This window comes from Arvicola amphibius, chromosome X (genome assembly GCF_903992535.2).
Source record: "Arvicola amphibius chromosome X, mArvAmp1.2, whole genome shotgun sequence".
Taxonomy (NCBI): domain Eukaryota; kingdom Metazoa; phylum Chordata; class Mammalia; order Rodentia; family Cricetidae; genus Arvicola; species Arvicola amphibius.
Window position 1 is genome coordinate 43,216,518 of NC_052065.1, and position 21,040 is coordinate 43,237,557.

The 21,040-nt window shown below is 34.5% G+C and overlaps 1 protein-coding gene and 1 non-coding gene across 2 annotated transcripts in view; both read left to right on the top strand.

Annotated features, from left to right (window-relative positions):
* Dmd (dystrophin) overlaps nucleotides 1-21,040 on the top strand; it is a 1,847,711-nt gene that overhangs the window by 1,264,369 nt on the left and 562,302 nt on the right. The window contains 1 exon segment of the mRNA XM_038316167.1: nucleotides 9,476-9,687. Coding sequence (XP_038172095.1) covers nucleotides 9,476-9,687 — 212 coding nt within the window.
* LOC119805688 lies at nucleotides 4,972-5,078 on the top strand. Its single transcript, XR_005283986.1, has one exon. It is a non-coding gene; the product is annotated as a U6 spliceosomal RNA (small nuclear RNA).

Consider the following 21,040-nt stretch of genomic DNA (forward strand, 5'->3'; position numbering starts at 1 on the left):
CAATCCATAAAACATTTTTGTTCTGGTCTCTATAAATTCAAATGTTTCATTTAGAAGTCGCAGTGCTACTTTGCAAGTTGTATTAAAATTCAAAAGTTATTTACACTGTTGAAATTATACTATTTTTGTTATTGTTATCACTATTTGACATCATTAGAACTGACAGAGAATTATGCTTGTACCCCCTACATTTCACACAGTATACTTACTGTCAAAGCTCATGAATTGCTGAAGTCTCAATAAACAAAATATTTTTAAAAAAAACTGAAAATGGGGCCTACAAATATCAGTTCCAGACTTTGATATGTTTTACATTTTAACCTTTCATTTAATGCTTTACACCAAAATATTTTGTATGATGGATAATAACTGTCTTTGCCTTAAATAACAGAATTATTTGTATGTATGCACTAAATGAACCACAGTTGATTGATCTTTACATTAAACCCAGTATTTTGTTTCTGTAAAGGAGAATCTGAAGAACTGGGCTAGAATTCCATCACTCTATGTCCCCTTAATAAAGAAGACCCATTTTTACAAATTAATTGAATGTATATTTTATTTTCATGGTATTGATTGCATATATGTAACCTTTTTAAGTATTATATATGTCTTTGAGGATTTTTTTGCTTTTATAGTACCAACTTCTTGGTGATTTACACATGCTATCTGTCCTTTTTACACATTTTAAAACTTGCTTTGTGTCTGCCATTTTTATGATTTCTCCAAAGTACATGAATGTATTGCCCATCATCAGGTAATTATCTTTTAAGATGTAAAAAAGACATTAAACTATTAAACAACTATTAAACCAAAATAGTTGTTTGAACAACTATTAAAGAGAATAATCAGTGTGTTCATGGGTAAGGTAAGCAAACAAAAGGAAAATGCCTGAGGAACTCAAATGGCAGAGCAGTATAGACCTTGGCTTTAGTCAAAGGGAATGGTCAGGACAACTAATGGCTAAGGGCAGTATGTTGGAGCAGACTGTGCCACCTGAAAAAGTGAGCAAATTTCTGAATAAACAGAAAAGAGGCATGGGTGAAGTGTGTAGGTCACATAAAAATACTAAAATATCCTATGTGTCTAAGTCACTTAGGATGGGCTTTACATCATGTAGCAGAAGCTAAGAAACTACAAGATGTAAATAAAGTCTACTTTTTCAAAGGTCTTGTAAGCCAGTGTGCCATGGTAATTATACCTAAAATGCACGGGGGTGTAAAATGAATCAGATTTTAGACATGATGACATGCAGAATTAAATTTTTATTTTCAAAAGGCTTCTTTGACCAAAGTAATGAAGATAGATAAAAGGTACAAAAGGCTAGTATTAGTTTGATAATTTCCGTTTTTGGCTACATAGTAGAATCACTATAGGGAGTTTTTAAAAATGCTGTTGCCTTGATTCCATCCCAACACAATTAATTCAGAACCTTTGAGACTAGGTCCCAGACACTGGTATTTTTTTTAAGTACCCCAGGTAATTCAAATGTGTACAGAAGCTTATGGTCTAACAATTAGAGAAAGCAACAGGGGGCTTTTAATTAAAGCAGTGCAAGAAAACAGGAGTCAGATGATAGAGAGGTTAGGAGAGCAATTAGAGGTTGAAATGTTGTATGAGTTGGCATATTCTTGGTTAAAAGACAGGAGATAAGTGGAATCTTGAGGAAGGTTTATACATTTTTCCTTAAATGACTAGATAGAGGAACAGATGTGTCTGTAGTTAGACAAAGGAAGGGGGAAGATAGACAGTATGCTAGAGTTTAGAAGTGGTGACACTTTCAAAGTGATTTGATAGGCATTTGGCTCTAGGTACCTCATATGATTGTATAATACAGAGTTTTGAGTGATCTCACCATAGATAACATAGTATATGTAAATGAATTCACCAGGGAGAATACATAAATGAAGGAGAAATTAAAGAGAGACCCCTAATGAATAGCAATATTCAAGGGGTGGACAGAACAATCTGAGAAGTGACCAAAGTGTTGGAACAAAATTAAGGCACAGCTCTGTTCTCAATAAAGAAGACTTAAGACGCTTTTGTCAGTAATGATGCATAATAAAGGGCACTTTGAAAATAAATGCACACTCGACAGGCTCTGATGCTATGGCAGCTGGAAGGTTGCTACTATCATCTGCAAAAGTAATTTCAGAGCCAAAAAATCAATTTGCATTGGGTTGAAAATATCACCTGAGATATGACTATGTAAATGGTGGGTGGAGACTAGTGCTTCTCAAACTTCAGCATAAATATTAAATCACCCAAGGACTCTTGCTTAAAATGGCAATCCTGATTTAGAAATTCGAGGGGAAAGACTGAGATTGCATAATGACATCAAACATACAAGTCTAAAAAATGCTGCTGTGATCCAAGCCATCTTTTAAGCAGCACTGTTTTATGGAAGGGAAAGACATGACTTGCCGGGTGGGTGAAGGGAGAAAGAGAAACAATAGGGGATGCTGATTTCATTTTCTTTTACACAATAGAAGTAAATGTGTTCTAGACTGAGACTAAAGATAGGGAAGGGCTTGAAATTGAATAACTGCCATCAAGAAGTAGCACAGACGAGATCATAGAGGGGGTAGATGGGAGGTGAGGGGAGAGGATGGAAGGAGATGGGGAAGCAAAACTTTGGTCAGTATGTAAAATAAATGAAAAGTGTTAATTACATTAAAAAAAAGGAAAAAGAGTATAATGGTGGATCCATCCAGGTGTGAGACAGAGAGGCATGTCAATCTGAAGAGAAAGAGCAGAGGAAGAACACACACACACACACACACACACACACACCACACACACACACACACACACACACACACACACACATATATATATATATATATATAATATTTTAGTGATAGTTTGTGTTCGGTGAATTTTATTTCCTTTATTTTTGTTGCTTTACTTGAATGAAGAATCCATGATATGTTCACATAGCAACAATAGTGCATCTACATCACTTTTATGTTATCATTTGCCTTTGTTTATTCATTAAAAAAGTTTGGGAGTAGGGTGTAGAAATGAAATTATACATGTGCTAGGCAGGAAAAAATATGTTTCAATGACTGCATAAACTTTGGACAAATTTACAGTGATGGATAGCTGTTGTTATACACATTGCATGTGTTTGGCATGTTAATAAATCTGTGGTGCCAGAACTGTAATGGGACTCTTTAACTCTGCTCTAATGAACGCTTTCTATACCTTTTTTATTCTGTTAGCATTTTATTTGCTGTAGTTGACACCTAATTAGGCAATCGCTGGGTTATGGGACAGATGGATTATATAACAAGACACTGTATTTATAACAAAACTCGATAGTTTCCTTTCTGTGACTTGCATGTGGCCTAGAATAGTAAAGTGCAATATTTTAGTTATTATATTGATCAGATTGCTGCCACTGCAATCAATTCTGGAGACAAGCAACTTAGAAAGTGAAAAGCTGTCTTTTGGCAGTTCACGTCCACGAGTGGGTAGGCTTTTTTGTGTCTAGTGGAGCACACTATAGCAGCAAGCACATGGAAACAAAACCACTCATCAACTCACGTTACAAAGAAAAAGACAGCGGAAAAAGGATCTGCAAACCCTTTTGCAGGGCTTATCTTCAATTATCCAAAGTCTAGGCCATGCCTGTTAAAGACTCCCAGACCCTCCTAACAATGTCAAGCTAGGGAGGAAGTCATTAACATTTTCAAGTACTTATAAATCATTTGTTCCCCTAAAGTCAGGCTTTCATGTAAACTAAAAGTCTCCCCATTTTTAAAATCATCTTTCATAATGAGAATTTTCAGATGATTGATAAGCCAAATAGGACAATAAACTTTCATTAGAGGACTTACTCATCACCTTCTCGATAGGACTGTTTACCATACTTTTAAAATTACTACGCATTCTTTTCTAACCTGTTGATTGGAAAATGAAGAGACCAGCCTGTCCATGTCTAACTCCACGCCATGAATGCAGGGTGTAATTACAAACAAAACACTTTGCCATTTTATTTTTATAAATCCTGTTGAAAATCTTTTAAACTTCCACTTTCTGAAGGTGGTATTTTTTTTTCAGCACTGGAAAGGAGGGTTAGCACATTCTACAGCTGGTTAAGTAGTATGCTGTTTTGCTGTGGAGAAACGTTTTGCTTAGCAATCTAATACTTTGAAATGTTTCAAAAGGAAAAGAAAACTGAAAGCATTGCAGTGGATATTCAGGGACCCATCATTGAGAATCCTGAGCCTGTTCTGATCACTTTTCTCTTTGTCTACCCACATCCCTGCCATTTTCTGATATGCTCCAAAATAATTCTGTGATATAAATTCATTTTACCTTAAATGCAGCATATATTTCCTTATCTAGAACTCATTATTCAAGGACATTTCTATTGTCTATGCCAGCTTTTGTTTAGCATACATCTAAGTACTCCATTTGATGAGGTTTGATGAATAAAACATACCTATGTGGTGTGTGCTTCTATCAAGATACACAGAGAAAAAAATAATCAATCCAGAAAAGGACAACAGTTTTTAAGGTTGGCTCAAGCTTATTTTATCTGACTTTCAGCATGACTGAGGATATGACCAGAGGATTACCAAGGTGAAACATGAATAATGACCATCTAGGGAGATGGATAATATGGCTCTTGATGTGCTGTTTGCACACTAAATTCTTCACAAGCCTCCATCTCTGACAGAAGCATCAAGAGACATGCATGTCCCAGCTTATTACAGCTGGAAAGAGCCCCGGGGCTTTGCCAATCTGCTCGCTCTTTGTTTCTTCACTCAGATTTAAGAAGCCTGGAGAAATATTACATAAGTAGAGAATTGCCCGTCTTCAGCCCTATAATTGAGACCAAGTTAAGGAGAAGATGCTGATAATAAATTGTTACCATTATTTCTTTCAACTCTGTAGACTACTGATTTCTTTGCTATTACCTCTATGTTACAATATACTTAGTATACAAATAACAGTAAATTAGTGCTCACTTTAGCAGCACGTATCCTAAAATTGGAACGATACAGAGAAGATTAGCATGGCCCCTGCACGAGGATGACATGCAAATTATTGAAGCATTCCATATAAAGAAAAATAATAACAGTAAATTAATGATCACTTCTATGTTCCAAACAAATGTTAAATGTTTGGTTGATATTCTGAACATTTTTATCAATCATTTATTTTGTTTCTATCTTCTGTGGACTTAAATGCTCAGTTATCCCTGCCATGCTGATTTTTGGAGACAAGGGGACAAAATATTCTGCTTGATAATAAACTAGGACTTCATCATGCCCCAATGATTTTCTTCTCTTTAGTTTGAAACATGTTATAGCATGGTCGTTTTACACTTTATTTTGACTGCAACTGCATTCCTCCTCTCTTTGTCCTAAGAAGAATAAAGCCACTTTCACATCAGCTCTGTGGTTAGTGCCTCTTCTTTTACTTCACGAATTTGTGTTGAGACTTAATTTTGTATAACTTGCATATTGATAAACCTTTCACAGAATCACATTGAATTCCTTCTTGGAAGCCAGAGGGATATACATAAATATCACCTGTAATTTCGGTTGATATTATTTTTACTTTGCCTTGGTTGCTGTTAAGTTTTAGAAGGTCAAACATTACTCTTGGTATAGCTGTATCTATCTTAGTACAAGGGTACAGTAATAATGATTTCTTTGTTTTATTACTTCAGGCAACAGTCTGGGAGTACCCATGTTTTCTTCATCACAAAAAGATAGTTCAGAGTTCATTGTTTTGATTGTAGTTTGGATGATTTTTCTTTCTATCTCCTCATAATGGAGCAAATCTGTTCTCTTTCCTTGCTCAAGTGAACTCCGATTTCCCTACAGTATAAGTGTTGCAGCTTGGCATTTTCTACTTGGAATACTTGGACACTCTGTGGGATCATTAAGATCCACAGTCTGTACTCCTAGCAGATCATGGATGTATGCTAAAGACTAAATCTTTTGTTTAGTCTTCCCCATGTAGAAAAGTGGCATTGCCTTGCTTAAAAAGGTCCTTTATGCTTATGTCTATTGCTGAGTTTGGCCATCACAATAACTTTGTGCCTAGTCAGCTGTTATTGCTTTACTTCTGTAGTTAAGAAAGCTAAAGTATGCCTAGGAAATTAATTTTTTTCCAATTACAATTTGCTATTTTGTTACAGACTAGGGCTGTAATCCAGGACACACCGAAAATCGAGGAGGTTACTTTCTAAAATTCAATAGCATTAAATCCTAATTCTCAGTCTATGACATCAGTGCTGAAATTGCTATTCTTTGTTCAATAGCAGTATATGTTCAAAATAGCAATCATTTCTTTAAAAAAAATAACAGCCCTTTCTGGGAAAGATGTAGGAATTTATTTCAGTCAAGAATGTATATTGATAATCAAACATAGCTCTCTTAAAAACTTGAACTGAAGAATTGGTTTGTACTTAATCAACTTAACTGTTACTTTTTCTGCAATATTGTGATTCTTAACATGATTACTGGGTTTCCAATTTGACACTTCTAGAGACCTGTAAATCAGCACACATGCTGTGTCCCAGTCTGTCATCTTGTGTCATAGCTTTGGTTATTTACTTTCCTTCATTATCCAGGATCTATTTACTGTGTAAATCAGTTGAGAAGCTTTCTGCAATGGACCTGTATGAGAAAAAAAGTGTATATCTGAGTTGCTTTTCAATTACAAACATGCACAGATTGCCTGGGTTTATGTGCATATATTTTATTATTATTTCACCTTTGCATGTCAGTGGAAACTGGTGTAAATGTAAATCTAACAGTATGGGCTCTAGTGACCAAGTGCATTGCCATAATACATCTTTGATCAATCAATCTCATGGGAAAGGGTTGCAAGTGTAATAAAATTCTGTAATTTGAAGTGCTGCCCATTATGGACAATTACTATGTCTGCATGCTGTCCAACTACCACACTGAACCATTTCCAGGATAACAGCTTCACTTCGGTGAGCTTTAGATTTAATGCCTTATTTTCTTTTCTAAAAAATATTTTGTTATTTATTTATCTATATATTCATTTTCTCATTGTACATCCTAATTCAGTTTTGCCTCCCCTCTCTCCTCCCAGTTCCTCCCCCACCTCCATTTCTATTCTGAAAAGGTCAGCCCTCCCATGGATATCATCAAAACTGGGTATATCAAGTTACAGTAAGACTAAGCACCTACCCTCGTATTAATACTGAGAAAGAAAACCCAAATGTGAAGAATAAGGTCCCAAATGTCAGTAAGCAAGTCAGAAACAGCCCCCACTCCCACTGTTAGGAGTCCCACAGGAAGACCATGTTGCATAACTGTAACATATATACAGAGGACCTAGATCACTGACCCAGGTTCCTTGGTCATTGGTTCACTCTCTGTGAGGCACAAGTTCAACTGATTCTGTTTTTTTTTTCTTGTTATATCTTTGATCCCTATAGCTCCTACAATCCTTCCTTCCTTTCTTCAGTAGGATTACCTGACTATGGCCTAACGGTTGGCTGTGGGTCTCTGCATCTGTTTCCATCAGTTACTGGATGAAGCTTCTCTGGTGACAACTGGGCTAGGCGCCAATCTATGAGCATAGCAGAATATCATTAGACATAATTCCCTTGTCACTTTTTCTCCAGTTGTGTTTGACTCTATAATAGGTCTCTGGACCATCCAGCCTCTGGGTCCTCGTGCTCCAGGCACTGTCGGGGGAGTGCTCACTCTCATGTCATGGGTCTCAGGCTAGAACAGTAGTTGGATGGCCACTCACACCATCTCGCTGCCACCCTTACCCCAGCACATCCCATAGGAAGAAAAGATTGAAGGTTATGTGGCTGGGTTGGTATCTCCATCCCTCCGCTGGAAGTCTTGCCTGGTCACAGGAGAGAGCCCTTCCAGTCTATGGATTCCACTATTGCTTGGGATCTTAGCTGAGGTCTTCACTGTAGACACCTGGGAGTTTCCCATTAATCAGGTTTCTACCTCACCCCAAGTGCTCTTCCCTTTCCAATGGTCTCTTTCAGTAATCCCCCCTCTAAAACATGGTGGACAATAGCTTTCAAGTTAAGGTTAACTATGCTATAATCCACAGACCAAGAGAGATTGGGTAATAAGGAGGACTCAATGGGGAGTGCTTTGATCTCCCTGGGAAAGGGAAACAAAAGAGATTTCATGGGGGGATTGGGGGTTGGAAGAGATGGGAACATGAGGGATCACATTTGATGCCTTCTTTCTTTCCTCTCTTGACAAGATGAAATATTTGTAATGCTTCTAAAATTTTCTGTATATGGTTGTGCAGGCGATTACTGCAGTGCCCAGCTTTTTTGCCCAATAGGTGAACAACTGATTATTCTTCATGTTCTAGGAGAGTTTAATCTAGTTCATTGTCTGATAAGTATTTTTTAAATGTCCTCCTTTTGGAATACTGAGGACCAGGCTAAGAGCTTCTGTATGAAAGGCAAGCTTTGTGCCACCAAACATTGACTGCAGACATCTAATCCCTAAACAGTGTTGTGAGTTCAGCAAACCAATCTATATAATACATATTGCACCACTTTTGGAAAAACACATACATTATATATATATTAAGTTAAATAATATGTTCATTTCAATGTATAATGAAAACTTTATTTAGCATAAACATCTAAATTGGCAAATTGTTACAAACTGAGTACACCTGTGTAAATACCACACAAATCTAGAAAGAGGGTATTAGCAGAACCTTGTCAGATCCCTTCGTATGTATTCTAGTAACTACCAATCCAACAAGAGCAACTACTAGCCTGAGTCCAGTAATCTTCTATTCGTTCCTGACTTTTCACTTTACATATATATATATATATATGTGTGTGTGTGTGTGTGTGTGTGTGTGTGTGTGTGTATGTATATATATATACATACATATATACATATATATATATATATATATATATATATATATATATATATGTTCAATGTCTTCTCTTACCTGTTCTCATTTGAGCATGAAGGCCAGTGGAAAACCTCTAGAGTCAGAATTCAGGCCTTTTCCATCATTTTTGAGACAAGGTCTCTCTTTAAATTGAAATGTCACCAAGAAGTATAGGCTAGCTACCCAGCGAGCTCTAGAAAATTTTCTGTGTCAGTTTTCCATCTTGACTCTGACTTTGGGACATCCAAACTAAGATTCTTATACTTACAAGTCAAATGCATAAGTAATAGGACAAAGCCATAGAGAACATTTCTAAGAGATAATTCTTTTTGGTATTAGAGACTAAGAATAAAATTATATTTCTACCCATGGCAGAAATATTCTAGTTTACTTTCATGATGATAATTTAATAGAAGATCAAATTTGCCATCTGAGCAAAGAAATTTATTAATTATCGTGCCCATAGCATCATAAATATTGCAATGAGAAATGCAAATATGGAATGAAGTTTTTTATGATAAGTTTAAACTGTCTTCTCTAGAGAAGTATTTACTACTGTTTATTTTTCCTCTTATGCCAGTTGAAAGAATTCAGAATCAGTGGGATGAGGTACAAGAACACCTTCAGAACCGGAGACAACAGTTGAATGAAATGTTAAAGGATTCGACACAGTGGCTAGAAACTAAGGAAGAAGCTGAACAGGTCATAGGACAGGCTAGAGCCAAGCTTGACTCATGGAAAGAGGGTCCTCACACGATGGATGAAATCCAAAAGAAGATGACAGAGACCAAGGTCAGTGCCGAACATCACTTTAAAAATAAAATACTTGTTAAATAAAATCATGCCTTAGATTAAAGCTAATGGCTTTAATGAAAAAAATATACTTAAACAAAAATGAATAGTGAAATTTGCTTGCTTGCTTGTTTCTTTGCTTGCTTTTTGTGACAGTCTCAAAGTGATAATGCTCCTTCAAGATGGGGTTGCCAGTGAGCACCACCACACCTACCTGCTCAAAATTTTCAGACATAATGAAGGTTAGAGGAAAGCTGATAGCCTCTTGCAACTTTCAGGTTGATTTTCATCTTATAGTATACATGGGGTTTGTCAGGTTTTACTGAAGCAGGCTCTTAAATAGCCTGTTCCTGATCCTCCTGCCTATGCTTCCTAAGTGCAGAAATTACAGGCATGTGGCTTGCCACCATGCTAAATTTCTGCTGGGGATTGAACTAAAGACTTCCTGAAAGCTAGGCAAGAACTCTCTTGTTCTATTTCCCTACCCATGATCTGGGTTTTACACTGCACTATTTTTAAGAGCACTTCAAAGACGATATGCATACTGTACTTCTGCAGTAGTATGAATTTAAATTAATGTCTGCCATCAATTCCTTCCTAGAAAATATATCTATCCCACCTCCCATTCCTTACCTTACAGAGAACTTTAATTGGAGAAAGGAATGAGTGGGTATCAAAGAAGGTATAAAGGGAACATACATATATTCTCAATTTCTTTTCCCATTCTCTGATGTTAGCACAGCATAGTCTATGCCTCACGTTCTTTCTCTTTTTCCTTTTCTCTCTCTTAAAGTATTAGAAATATCTTTCCACTTGATAGTTCAGTCGTCTCTAGGCTAAAAGAAAGGGGAAAAAGATTAATTTTATCAAGTACCATGCATGATGTTTATATACATATGATGCTTTCAATGATGCATTTATAGGCCATCTGAGACATTAAATGCTTAGCAGTAGATACTATTAAGAGATTTTTAATCACTGAGATAATGCAGTTGGAAGGTTATATGATTGAGTACTAAACCAAAAACTCTCTACATTTTTTTTTTACATCTGGCAGAGAATGCTTTCCGGTAAACAAGGATTTGAATCAGACATGAATTATATCATTTAAGAAGAAAAGCCATATAATATTCTGTTTTTTTTTTCATTTTTAAAGTGTCAAATTCCCAAAACAGTCTGTTTATACTATGTTAAGTTGCATTTAGGAATAAACCCTAAAATATGAACAGTGTAATACAATAAAATCGATAACAAATGATTTGTTTGTTATAGTCTATCAGAAGCTGATAAATCCTTTTTACAAGTTTTGTCGAAATAGTCACCTGGGGATAAGCATTTCCAGTTGTTTTAAACCATCATGTTAAACATAGTTGCTCTAAGGCCACTGGAAACATGTTTGTTCAGTACATGAAGGTTTGTTGCCAGACCTAGGATTTCTACCATGTCTCATTGACCAGAGCTTTCTTCCCAGTTAATTTCAAGAAGACTAAATGGGATTAATAAATTTGGGCCAATCTTTATCATACCCACTTTGTTAAAGGATCTAAGCTGTTGTGAAAATAAGAACTTCACATATACCAAGAATTATATAAAGTCATATAGGGTTTTAAGACTCATCATTACCTCTATTAGTAATTTCCTGACGCAGATGCATTAATAATTTCTAATAATTATTTTCTTAATTCCTGGTCTGACTATTTGAAATGCAATTCACATGGTTAATCTTGAATGCTCTGTTCTTTTAAATTATTCATTCATACATTACATTCTGACTGCATTTTTTTCCTCCCTCATCACCTCCCAATTCCCTCCTCCCCGATCTACTACATTTTGTTTCAGAAAAGGGCAGACTTCCCAAAGAAATCATCAAAATATGACATATCATGTTGCAATAGAACTAGATACATCCCCTCATATTAAGATTGGATGAGGCAACCCAGTAGGAAAAAAGGGTCTCAAATGCAGACAAAAGAGTCAAAGACACCCCAAAGTTTCCACTTTTAAGTGTCCCACAAGAACACCAAACTACACAGTCATAACGTATGTGCAGAGAATCTAGGTCAGACACAATCAGGATCACTGATTTTTTTCCCAGTTAATTTCAGGAAGACTAAATGGTGTCAATAAACTTTTAGCCAATCTTCATTATACCCACTTTGTCAAAGAATCTAAGCTGCTGTGAAGAAAAAAATCTTCATCTATACAAAGAATATAAATATATGTGTGTGTGTGTGTGTGTGTACATACGCACGCGCGCGCGCGTACACACACACACACACACACACACACACTGGTCCCTACAATCCTTGCTGAGTTTTGCCTGCTCTGCTTGATGTTAGGCTGTGGGTCTCTGCATCTGCTTCCATCAGTTGCTAGATGAAGCATCTCTGAGGATGATTATGTTAGGCTCTGGTCTAGTCTCCTTGAAGTTAGCATGCTATGAACTTCACAGATCATATACAAAAAGCGTTAACAGATACCAAATTATCAAGAAGAGGGTTTGAGATGGATGTAGAAAAAGGAAAATGAGAGGTAAGTAGTGCTGTATGTGAATAAAGAAGGGTCTAAAGATTGACAAGTAAAAAATAATCTTACCATGAGAGAACCCTAAGTGAGTGTCAAGAATTATTAGGGTGCAGAAAGTAGCTCGTAGAAATGTACATAGCTCTATATAAGAGACTAAAACAAAAACTATGGAAGAAACCAAAACAATCTATCTAAACAGGTGTTTAAAAACATCTAACACAACAAAAGATTTTATTATAATTACTATCTCTGTCGATCACAAAAGTTTTATAATAATGAAATAGAACTAAGATTTGAAAGTCAGAAACCAGAAAATGAGAAAAGAGAGTCCTGTGTCATAGAAATAAGTTTAACCAACAGTGGCCTCAAGACTATTTCTCTTAATTGGCAATATCTACAGCTAGAAAATCAAAAGCAAAACCAGCAGTAAATTCATTTGTGTGAACACGGACGTTCATTTACAGTGATCCTTTTGAGAACATTAAAAGTAGAAAAGAATTAATGAGATGTTGACCTATAGAGTAGTTACTATTAAATCACTGTTAAAGTGGAATTCACAAATAGTTTCTTAATCATAACATTATCTTTACATTAGAATGCTAACTGGAGTATGTTCTAACACAGAAATGAAGCTACAGCACAGCTGTCTATCAAAAAGGCACTGATGGGGGCATAAATGGAAAAAAATGTTGATTTCCTTGAGGTATATGAAACCAATCAATTCTTTTACTTCGTCTATACTATATTCTTTATATACATTTTGACAGTTGGTTATGACTTATGCCATAGAAAATAAATGGATAAATAAATGAGTCTTTAAGAGGAAAAAAATGGTTTTGAATAGACTTAAGTATTTCATTAAAAATGACTTGACCATTATCTATAGAAACCATAGGTATTTTTTCTGTGTTTAGAAACTTAATGATAGGCTTGGCTGTCACAATAAATATTAAGATCATAAGGCAGCTAATAAAGATGGCCAAATCTTTAAAGTTACCACCCACCTCTTCTTATGGATAGTATACATGAATACTTAAACAATCCTATTATTGATAGTAAAGTTGAGTGTTTCTTGTATGATAAAGGCAATGCTAGTCATTTGACAAGCAAACTGAAGGCTGATGAGATTCAGTAACTTCATTTGATAGCGAAAGGGATGTGGGATGTGAAGTTATAACAATTATTCTTATAAATGGTCTCACGGATTTTCTCTTTTACCCTCTATCTTTGAGGATAAAACAAATTGATAAGTAAAACATTATAAGGCTCTGAAAGAGTAATTATAAATTGACAAATAAGATTATATTTTAAAACAGCCAATTGGCTGAAAAAGAATTAATGAGTAATTAATATAAGAAAAGTAATTAAATAATATAATGTGGGAACCTTTTCACAATATTCTCTTTGAAAAACTGAAGATAATTTTAAATGAAATTTCTTTTAGATAAAACTACTCTTTACTTTTAATTCTTTGCAATGTTGGGGAACAAATAATTGAGATATCTGCTTTTCATGACTAGAGAGTAATGTTGACAGGCTTATCACTTACAATTTCCTTTTAAGAAAAATGTCTGGAAATACAGACGAGTAGATACTGGATAATCTGAGCTGCACTTCCCTCTGCATAAACTATTGCTACATTTGTGTGCCTAGGGTTGCCAGGAGAACCTACTGACCCTCTTCAGAGTTGGGGAGTTGTGGTTATAGCTGACAGCCTCCCTTGATCCCGTGTACCTGACGATGACCCAATCTACTCTTCGTAAACAGCAGTGAATGGCTTCAAATGCTAGCACAACTCTGTGATCATTTTAATGCTTTAAACCAATCACCATACTTGAATTCTACTATGTGGATTCCTAGCAATCTAGATATATTAATGATTCTAAATGTTTAATTCTCCTCTTAAATCTCTTCTAGCTGTTATCGACACATACTTTATTTTTTCTAATAATATCTATATTTTTTAATTCTGAATTTTCAGTTTAACGTCATTGCATGATTTTCATCACTCTGTAATTTTTAGTCATTATGATTTTTAATTCTTCTCACCATTTCACTAAGTTTCATCTTTATCTGTATCTCCCTGGTTTGATATTTTGAAACTCTCCACCTCTTGCTTAGAAAAATAAGTAGGAAGTAATTATAGAAATAATACCACATTCACATAGTAGAAATTATTTATGAGACAGTGTTTGGGAAAGCCCACCTTAAAAACCTGGCACATGCCTTTAACCCCAGTGCTAGGGATGTAAGTTTGAGGCCAGCCTGGTTTACAGAGCCAGTTTTAGGACAGTAGGACAGCCATGACTGTCATATAGAGAAACCTTGTCTCTGAAAACAAACAATAAACACAATAAACAAACAAAAAATGTGGAAAACATGTCAGAATAGAAGTAGACAACAGTAGGAGAACACTGGCTGGGCAAAACAAAAAACAGACTGCAGATGGTCTATTCTATGATTTAGTAATTAGCAGGTCTTGTAAAATTATCCATATCTATTTTCACATTATCTTCTTGCTGCATAAAGCATTAATTTTCTGAAACAAAGACATGCATTTGGAAAGCAGATTATTTTATTAATCACATCTCTTCATTTGATCTTCTTAAAGTTGGTTAAATAAATGCTCTTTTTTTAAAGAGAGACAGATGTTACAGGGAAAAAAGCATACAAGATTTCTGTTACAAAATTCCTGACAATAAGCCATAACAGAATCCTATGACCGATGAAAGCATTTAGAACTTTCAAAAGAAACAAAAGAAGTATGCATTGGTACCTGAAATGACCAGCACTGATCATTCTAGGATTTCTTTCATTTGCTACAATCTTGGTTGAGCTCACAGTCTGTTCACCAAGCTAAGATTGGTCCATACGTGGCAATAAGTTCTTAGGGAAAAAAATTATTTCTTCATCACATTGAACTTTCTTTTCTGGTGGCAAGAGAGATTTGGCCAGGCTCATAGTTTTCATTTATTTTTCTCCTTTCAGCCTTTAAAAGAGAAATTCCATTTTTGTCTGCTCTGTGATTGCTTTTGTGTCAAATTCAGCATAAAAGCCTTTCAAACGTGACAGCATTAGCTGTTTTGTACTTGGCTGAGCTAAGAGTACACGAATTCAATAGAGAAGTGAAGTCTTGTTTAAGCCTAGCTGATTTGGCTGCTTAATATTTGAAACTCCTTCAAGTGAGAAATCTAATAATTTTAAAATTATTTAAAAAACATTTCCAGGACTGAAAAAACCTATGTTTTAAATATGTCCTTTACTGGATCATAAGTACATTATGATTGTAATTAATTTTCAAAATTAATCCTCTTCTCTAAAGTAGCTACACTGGCTAGTTGAGAATCACAAATTATTTTAGTAGGAAAAAAGAAATCTAGGGTCTTATTGTATTTTTATAAAAGGTACAATTTTATTATATATGGAAGAGGTAAACTTACATACCAGACAGTGTCCTGTCTAGATTATAAATATGTATAATGTTAGAAACTGAATTATTTTATATATGCCAAGCAGATACATTTTGTTATATATGTATAAATGTGTATATTAGAGTTATACAAAGTTATTTCTGCAAATCTAATAATTACAAACATTGTCTGAAATCCTCTTTTAAGAACCTAAATTTGGTCATACATCTTAAAACTCCCCTTTATTCTCTCCCTAAAGCTGTTACATGAATAAGAAGAATCAATACACTAATAATATTTTTCTTCTTAAAGTACTTGGAACCTACTAAGCTTAAAACATATGGACTACACCTTATGATGCAGCACAGGTAATAAAAGGATCACTTCCCCTGCTACTCACTCATGTATCTAAGGCAGAGTTACTGAGTCTTGTTTGTATTCTTTTACACTCTGATCACAACCTTATTTTGCCTAGGTTCCTGTTCATATTTTAATTTCTTCAGTATTGGAAAATATACTGTGACGACTAGAAGAGCACTCCACACACACACAAAAATATTCTGGCAAACAGTTTTAAAATTGTCTTTGTGGAAATTATAAAATGAACCAAAACATAAAAATCTCTGAATTGTTATACTTCCACAAAACAGTAATATTAGTAGCTTTTTTGTATTTTCCTGTCATTTTGTCCCAGCTCCACATTAGTTTTAAAAATCATTGGCCTTGGAGCCCCTGGTAGTTATAAAAACTAGCAATCTTATGGCCATCAAGAGTGACAGGATTGGTATTCCTCAGAAAGCCACATTTTTATTCCAAAAGTGATGGCACTATTTGACCTATCTTACAACTCTCTGAGAAAAATAAATTTAAAACAAACCTATGCACGGAATCTAGTCTTTATTTGGGCTGACTTAGAGCTATGTCCCCAGGAAAAGGCAAACATTCTTTTTTCATGGTACATATCATTCTGTAGCAGTTATTTAACAAGGCATCTTATACTGTAGTGATGTTCATTGAGAAAGCTTGGAGAAAAACTTGAAATGGGCATCTGGGAATTGAGTTGTCCATATGGAGACTTCAAAAGCTCTTACATATTTGTGGAGAGTGGAGAGGGTCTTTGGCATGCCTTCATGAATACATATGTAAAATAAATATAAAATTATAAACAAGAACCAAATGGAAATACTGGCTTTGAAAAAAAACTGCATAAGTGGTCAAGAAAAATAATATGAAACTACATAAAGCAAAAACTGACAAAAATGAAGTGATTGTTCAACAAAACATAGCTGGCTGATCCTCATTTTTAATGACAGAGTGACGATCTGGAAAGATAAAGAGAGGCGCTTAAAAAATCACTAAAATTTGACATACTCTATGCAATAATAATTCACATAACTCTCCAATATATTAATAACAGATTAAAATTCTATAATTTAAAATTTCTAAAGGCTATAAAATTAAATTAAAAATAATTAGCTGCAATGTTTGCAAATATAAAAATATTGAAGAGAAGAAATGTAATTGAGCAAAATGAAAATAAAAATACAAAAAATATAAAATCTGTGTCATTGTGAGGAATAAAATGAAGAAAACTAGCTAGCCAAGTTTTATATTATTTGAAGAAGAAAATCCTAATGTAGATGCTGGTGAAAAGAATGAAAGAAAAATAAATTCAATACTTTTTGCTAAAAATAATTTAAATGACAGAGAAGGAATTTTTAAATTTTTAATTTTTAAAAAATTCTTTTAAATATTATTTAAATATTAATTTTAATTAATTTAATTAATTTTATTTTATTCAAATTAATTGATTTAATTTTAATTTTTCGAATTTTCAATTTTAAAATTTTAAATTTCAAATTCTCAAATTTCAAATTCTAAATTTTCAAATTCTAAATTTCAAATTTTCAAATTTCAAATTCTCAAATTTCAATTTCTCAGATTTCAAATTCTAAATTTCAAATTTTTAAATTTCAAATTCTCAAATTTCAAATTCTAAATTTCAAATTCTCAACTTTCAAATTCTAAATTTCAAATTCTCAACTTTCAAATTCTAAATTTCAAATTTTTAAATTTCAAATTCTAAATTTCAAATTCTCAACTTTCAAATTCTAAATTTCAAATTCTCAACTTTCAAATTCTAAATTTCAAATTCTCAGATTTCAAATTCTAAATTTCAAATTTTTAAATTTTAAATTTCAAATTTTTAAATTTTTAAATTTTTAGATTTTATTTTATTCTTTCTTTTTCTTTTCTTTTCTTTTTTTCTTTTTTTTCTTTTTTTTCTTTCTCTTTTTCCTTTTCTTTTTTTCTTTTTTTTTCTTCTTTTTTTTGTTTTTTTTCTCCTCCCCTCCTCCTCCCCCCTCCCTTCCCTCCTCCTCCCTCTTCCCTCCTCTCCTTCTCCCCCATCCCTCCCCTCCCTTCCACCCATACCCCCCCTCCCTCCCTCTCCAGGCCAAGGAGGCTTCAGGGTTCCCTACTCTATGTTAAGACCAAGGTCCTCCCAACTCCCCCCAGGTCCAGGAAGGTGATCAACCAAGCTGAGAAGGCTCCCACAGAGCCCGTACATGCAGAAGAATCAGAGCCCAGCGCCATTGTCCTTTGCTTCTCAGTCAGCCCCCACTGTTGGCCACATTCAGAGAGACGGGTTTGGTCGCATGATCCATCAGTCCCATTCCATCTGGAGTTGGTGATCTCCCATTAGTTCTGTCCCACCGTCTCCATGAGTGAACGCACCCCTCACGGTCCTGACTTTCTTTCTCATGTTCTCTCTCCTTCTGCTCCTCATCAGGACCTTGGGAGCTCAGTCCAGTGCTCCAATGTGGGGCTCTGTCATTTTCTTCATCTATCGTCAGGTGGAGGTTCTATGGTGATATGCAAGAAATTCATCAGTATGGCTATAGGAACTGGCCTTTTAAATTTCAAATTTTGAAGTTTTTAAATTTTATAATGAAATTTAAGATTTTAAACTTAAGATTTTAAATTTTAAATTTTAAAATTTTTAATTTTTAAATGAAATTTTAAATTTTTAAATGAATTTTTGCTATTAATTACAAAATTGAATTTAAAAATATTATGAAAAAATGAAGAAATAACACAAATAATTGTAATACTATAATATTGTAAATTAATTATTAAGATTAACTATTAAGATATACAGTATTATATATGTGCAAAACATAGTGAAATAATAGTTCTATCATTTGTAACAGGATGAACGAACTTAATAGATTTACAATACATAAAAATGAGCAAGTACAAAAAGACAAACATCCTATTGTTATATGGATTTAGATATGGAATTTAATCACTACAAACTTATACAAGTGGAGATAAAAACGGTGGTTACAAGAAGTTTATTGTATTGTGGTGGATATCATGTCCCAAGTTTTCAGTAATAATAATTAAATCCTCCAGTTTTATTATAGAACATGTTGATGTGGTTAATAATAAAACAATTGCATGCCTCTAAATGTTTTCAAAACCACATTTCAAATGCTCTAATACAAAAATTGAACACTATATGACATGGCAGATTAAGTTCTTTACCATAAAGTAGTTACAATACGCATACATACACACACATCACCTTATATCATATAAGAATGTATAATTGTCATGTTAATTAAAAGTAAATGTTTAAAATAAAAATAATTAAAGTTTATTTATTTGAAAAATAAACCTAGTTGGGGATGAAATGTAAAACTGAACACAAGAAGTAAAGTGTTAAGAGTTGGAAGATGGCTCAGGACTTAAAATCACTTCTTTTTTTTATAATTGATTTTATTGAGCTCTACATTTTTCTCTGTTCCCCTCTCTTTCTCTCCCCTCCCTCTCAACCCTCACCCATGGTCCCCATGCTCCCAATTAACTCAGGAGATCTTGTCTTTTTCTACTTCCCAAGTAGATTAGATCCATGTATGTCCCTCTTAAGGTCCTCATTGTTGTCTAGGCCCTCTGAGATTTTAATTTGTAGGCTGGTTTTCTTTGCTTTATGTTTAAAAACTACTCATGAGTGAGTAGTACATGTGATATTGTCTTTCTGAGTCTGGGTTATCTCACTCAATATAATGTTTTCTAGATCCATCCATTTACATGCAATATTCAAGATGTCATTTTTTTTTCCTGTTGTGTAGTACAGACCTAAACAGAGAACTCTCAACAGAGGAATTTAAATGGCTGAAAGACACTTAAGGAAATGCTCAACATCCTTAGCCATCAGAAAAATGCAAATCAAAACAACTCTGAGGTGCCATCTTATACCTTACATCAAATTTCGAGATGTCATCATTTTTCTCTGTTGTGTAGTACTCTATTGTGTACATGTGCCACATTTTCCTTATCCATTCTTCAGTCAAGGGACATTTAGGTTGTTTCCAGGTTCTGGTTATGACAAACAATGCTGCTCTGAACATAGTTGAGCACATGTCCTTGTATTACGATTGAGCATCCTTTGGATATGTACCCAAAAGTGGTATTACTGGGTCTTGAGGAAGGTTGTTTCCTAATTTTCTGAGAAATCATCACAGTGACATCCAAAGGGGCTGTACCAGTTTGCATTCCCACCAGCAATACAGAAGTGTTCCCTTTTCCCCACAGCCTCTCCAGCATAAGCTGTCATCAGTGTTTTTGATCTTGGCCATTCTTACAGTTATAAGATGGAATCACAGAGTTATTTTGATTTGCATTTCTCTGATGACTAAGGATGTTGAGCATTTCCTTAAGTATCTTTCAGCCATTTCAGATTCCTCTGTTGAAAGTTCTCTGTTTAGGTCTGTATTCCACTTTTTTATTGAATTTTGTGTTTTTGATGACCAATTTCTTGAGTTCTTTGTATATTTTGGAGATCAGACCTCTGTCTGATGTGGGGTTGGTGAAGATCTTTTCCCATTGTGTAGGCTACCATTTTGTCTTGTTGACCATGTCCTTTGCTTTACAGAAGCTTTTCAGATTCAGAAGATCCCATTTATTAATTGTTTCTCTCAGTGTCTGTGCTACTGGGATTATATTTAGGAAGTGGTCTCCTGTGCCAATGCATTCAAGTGTACTTCCCACTTTCTCTTCTATGAAGTTCGGTGTAGTTGGCTTCATGTTGAGGTCTTTGAACCACTTTGACTTGAAATTTTTACATGGCAATAGATATGAATCTATTTTCATTCTTTTACATGTTGACATCCAGTCCAACACCATTTGTTAAATATGCTTTTTTATTTTATATATTTTTTTGCTTCTTTGTCAAAAATCAGGTGTTTATAGGTGTATGGATTGATATGTAGGTCTTTGATTTGGTTCCCTTGGTCATCAGTCTGTTTTTATGCCAATACCAGGCTGTTTTCTGTACTGTAGCTCTGTAGTAGAGGTTTTATTCAGGAATTGTGATGCTTCCAGAAATTCTTTGATTGTACAGGATTGTTCTG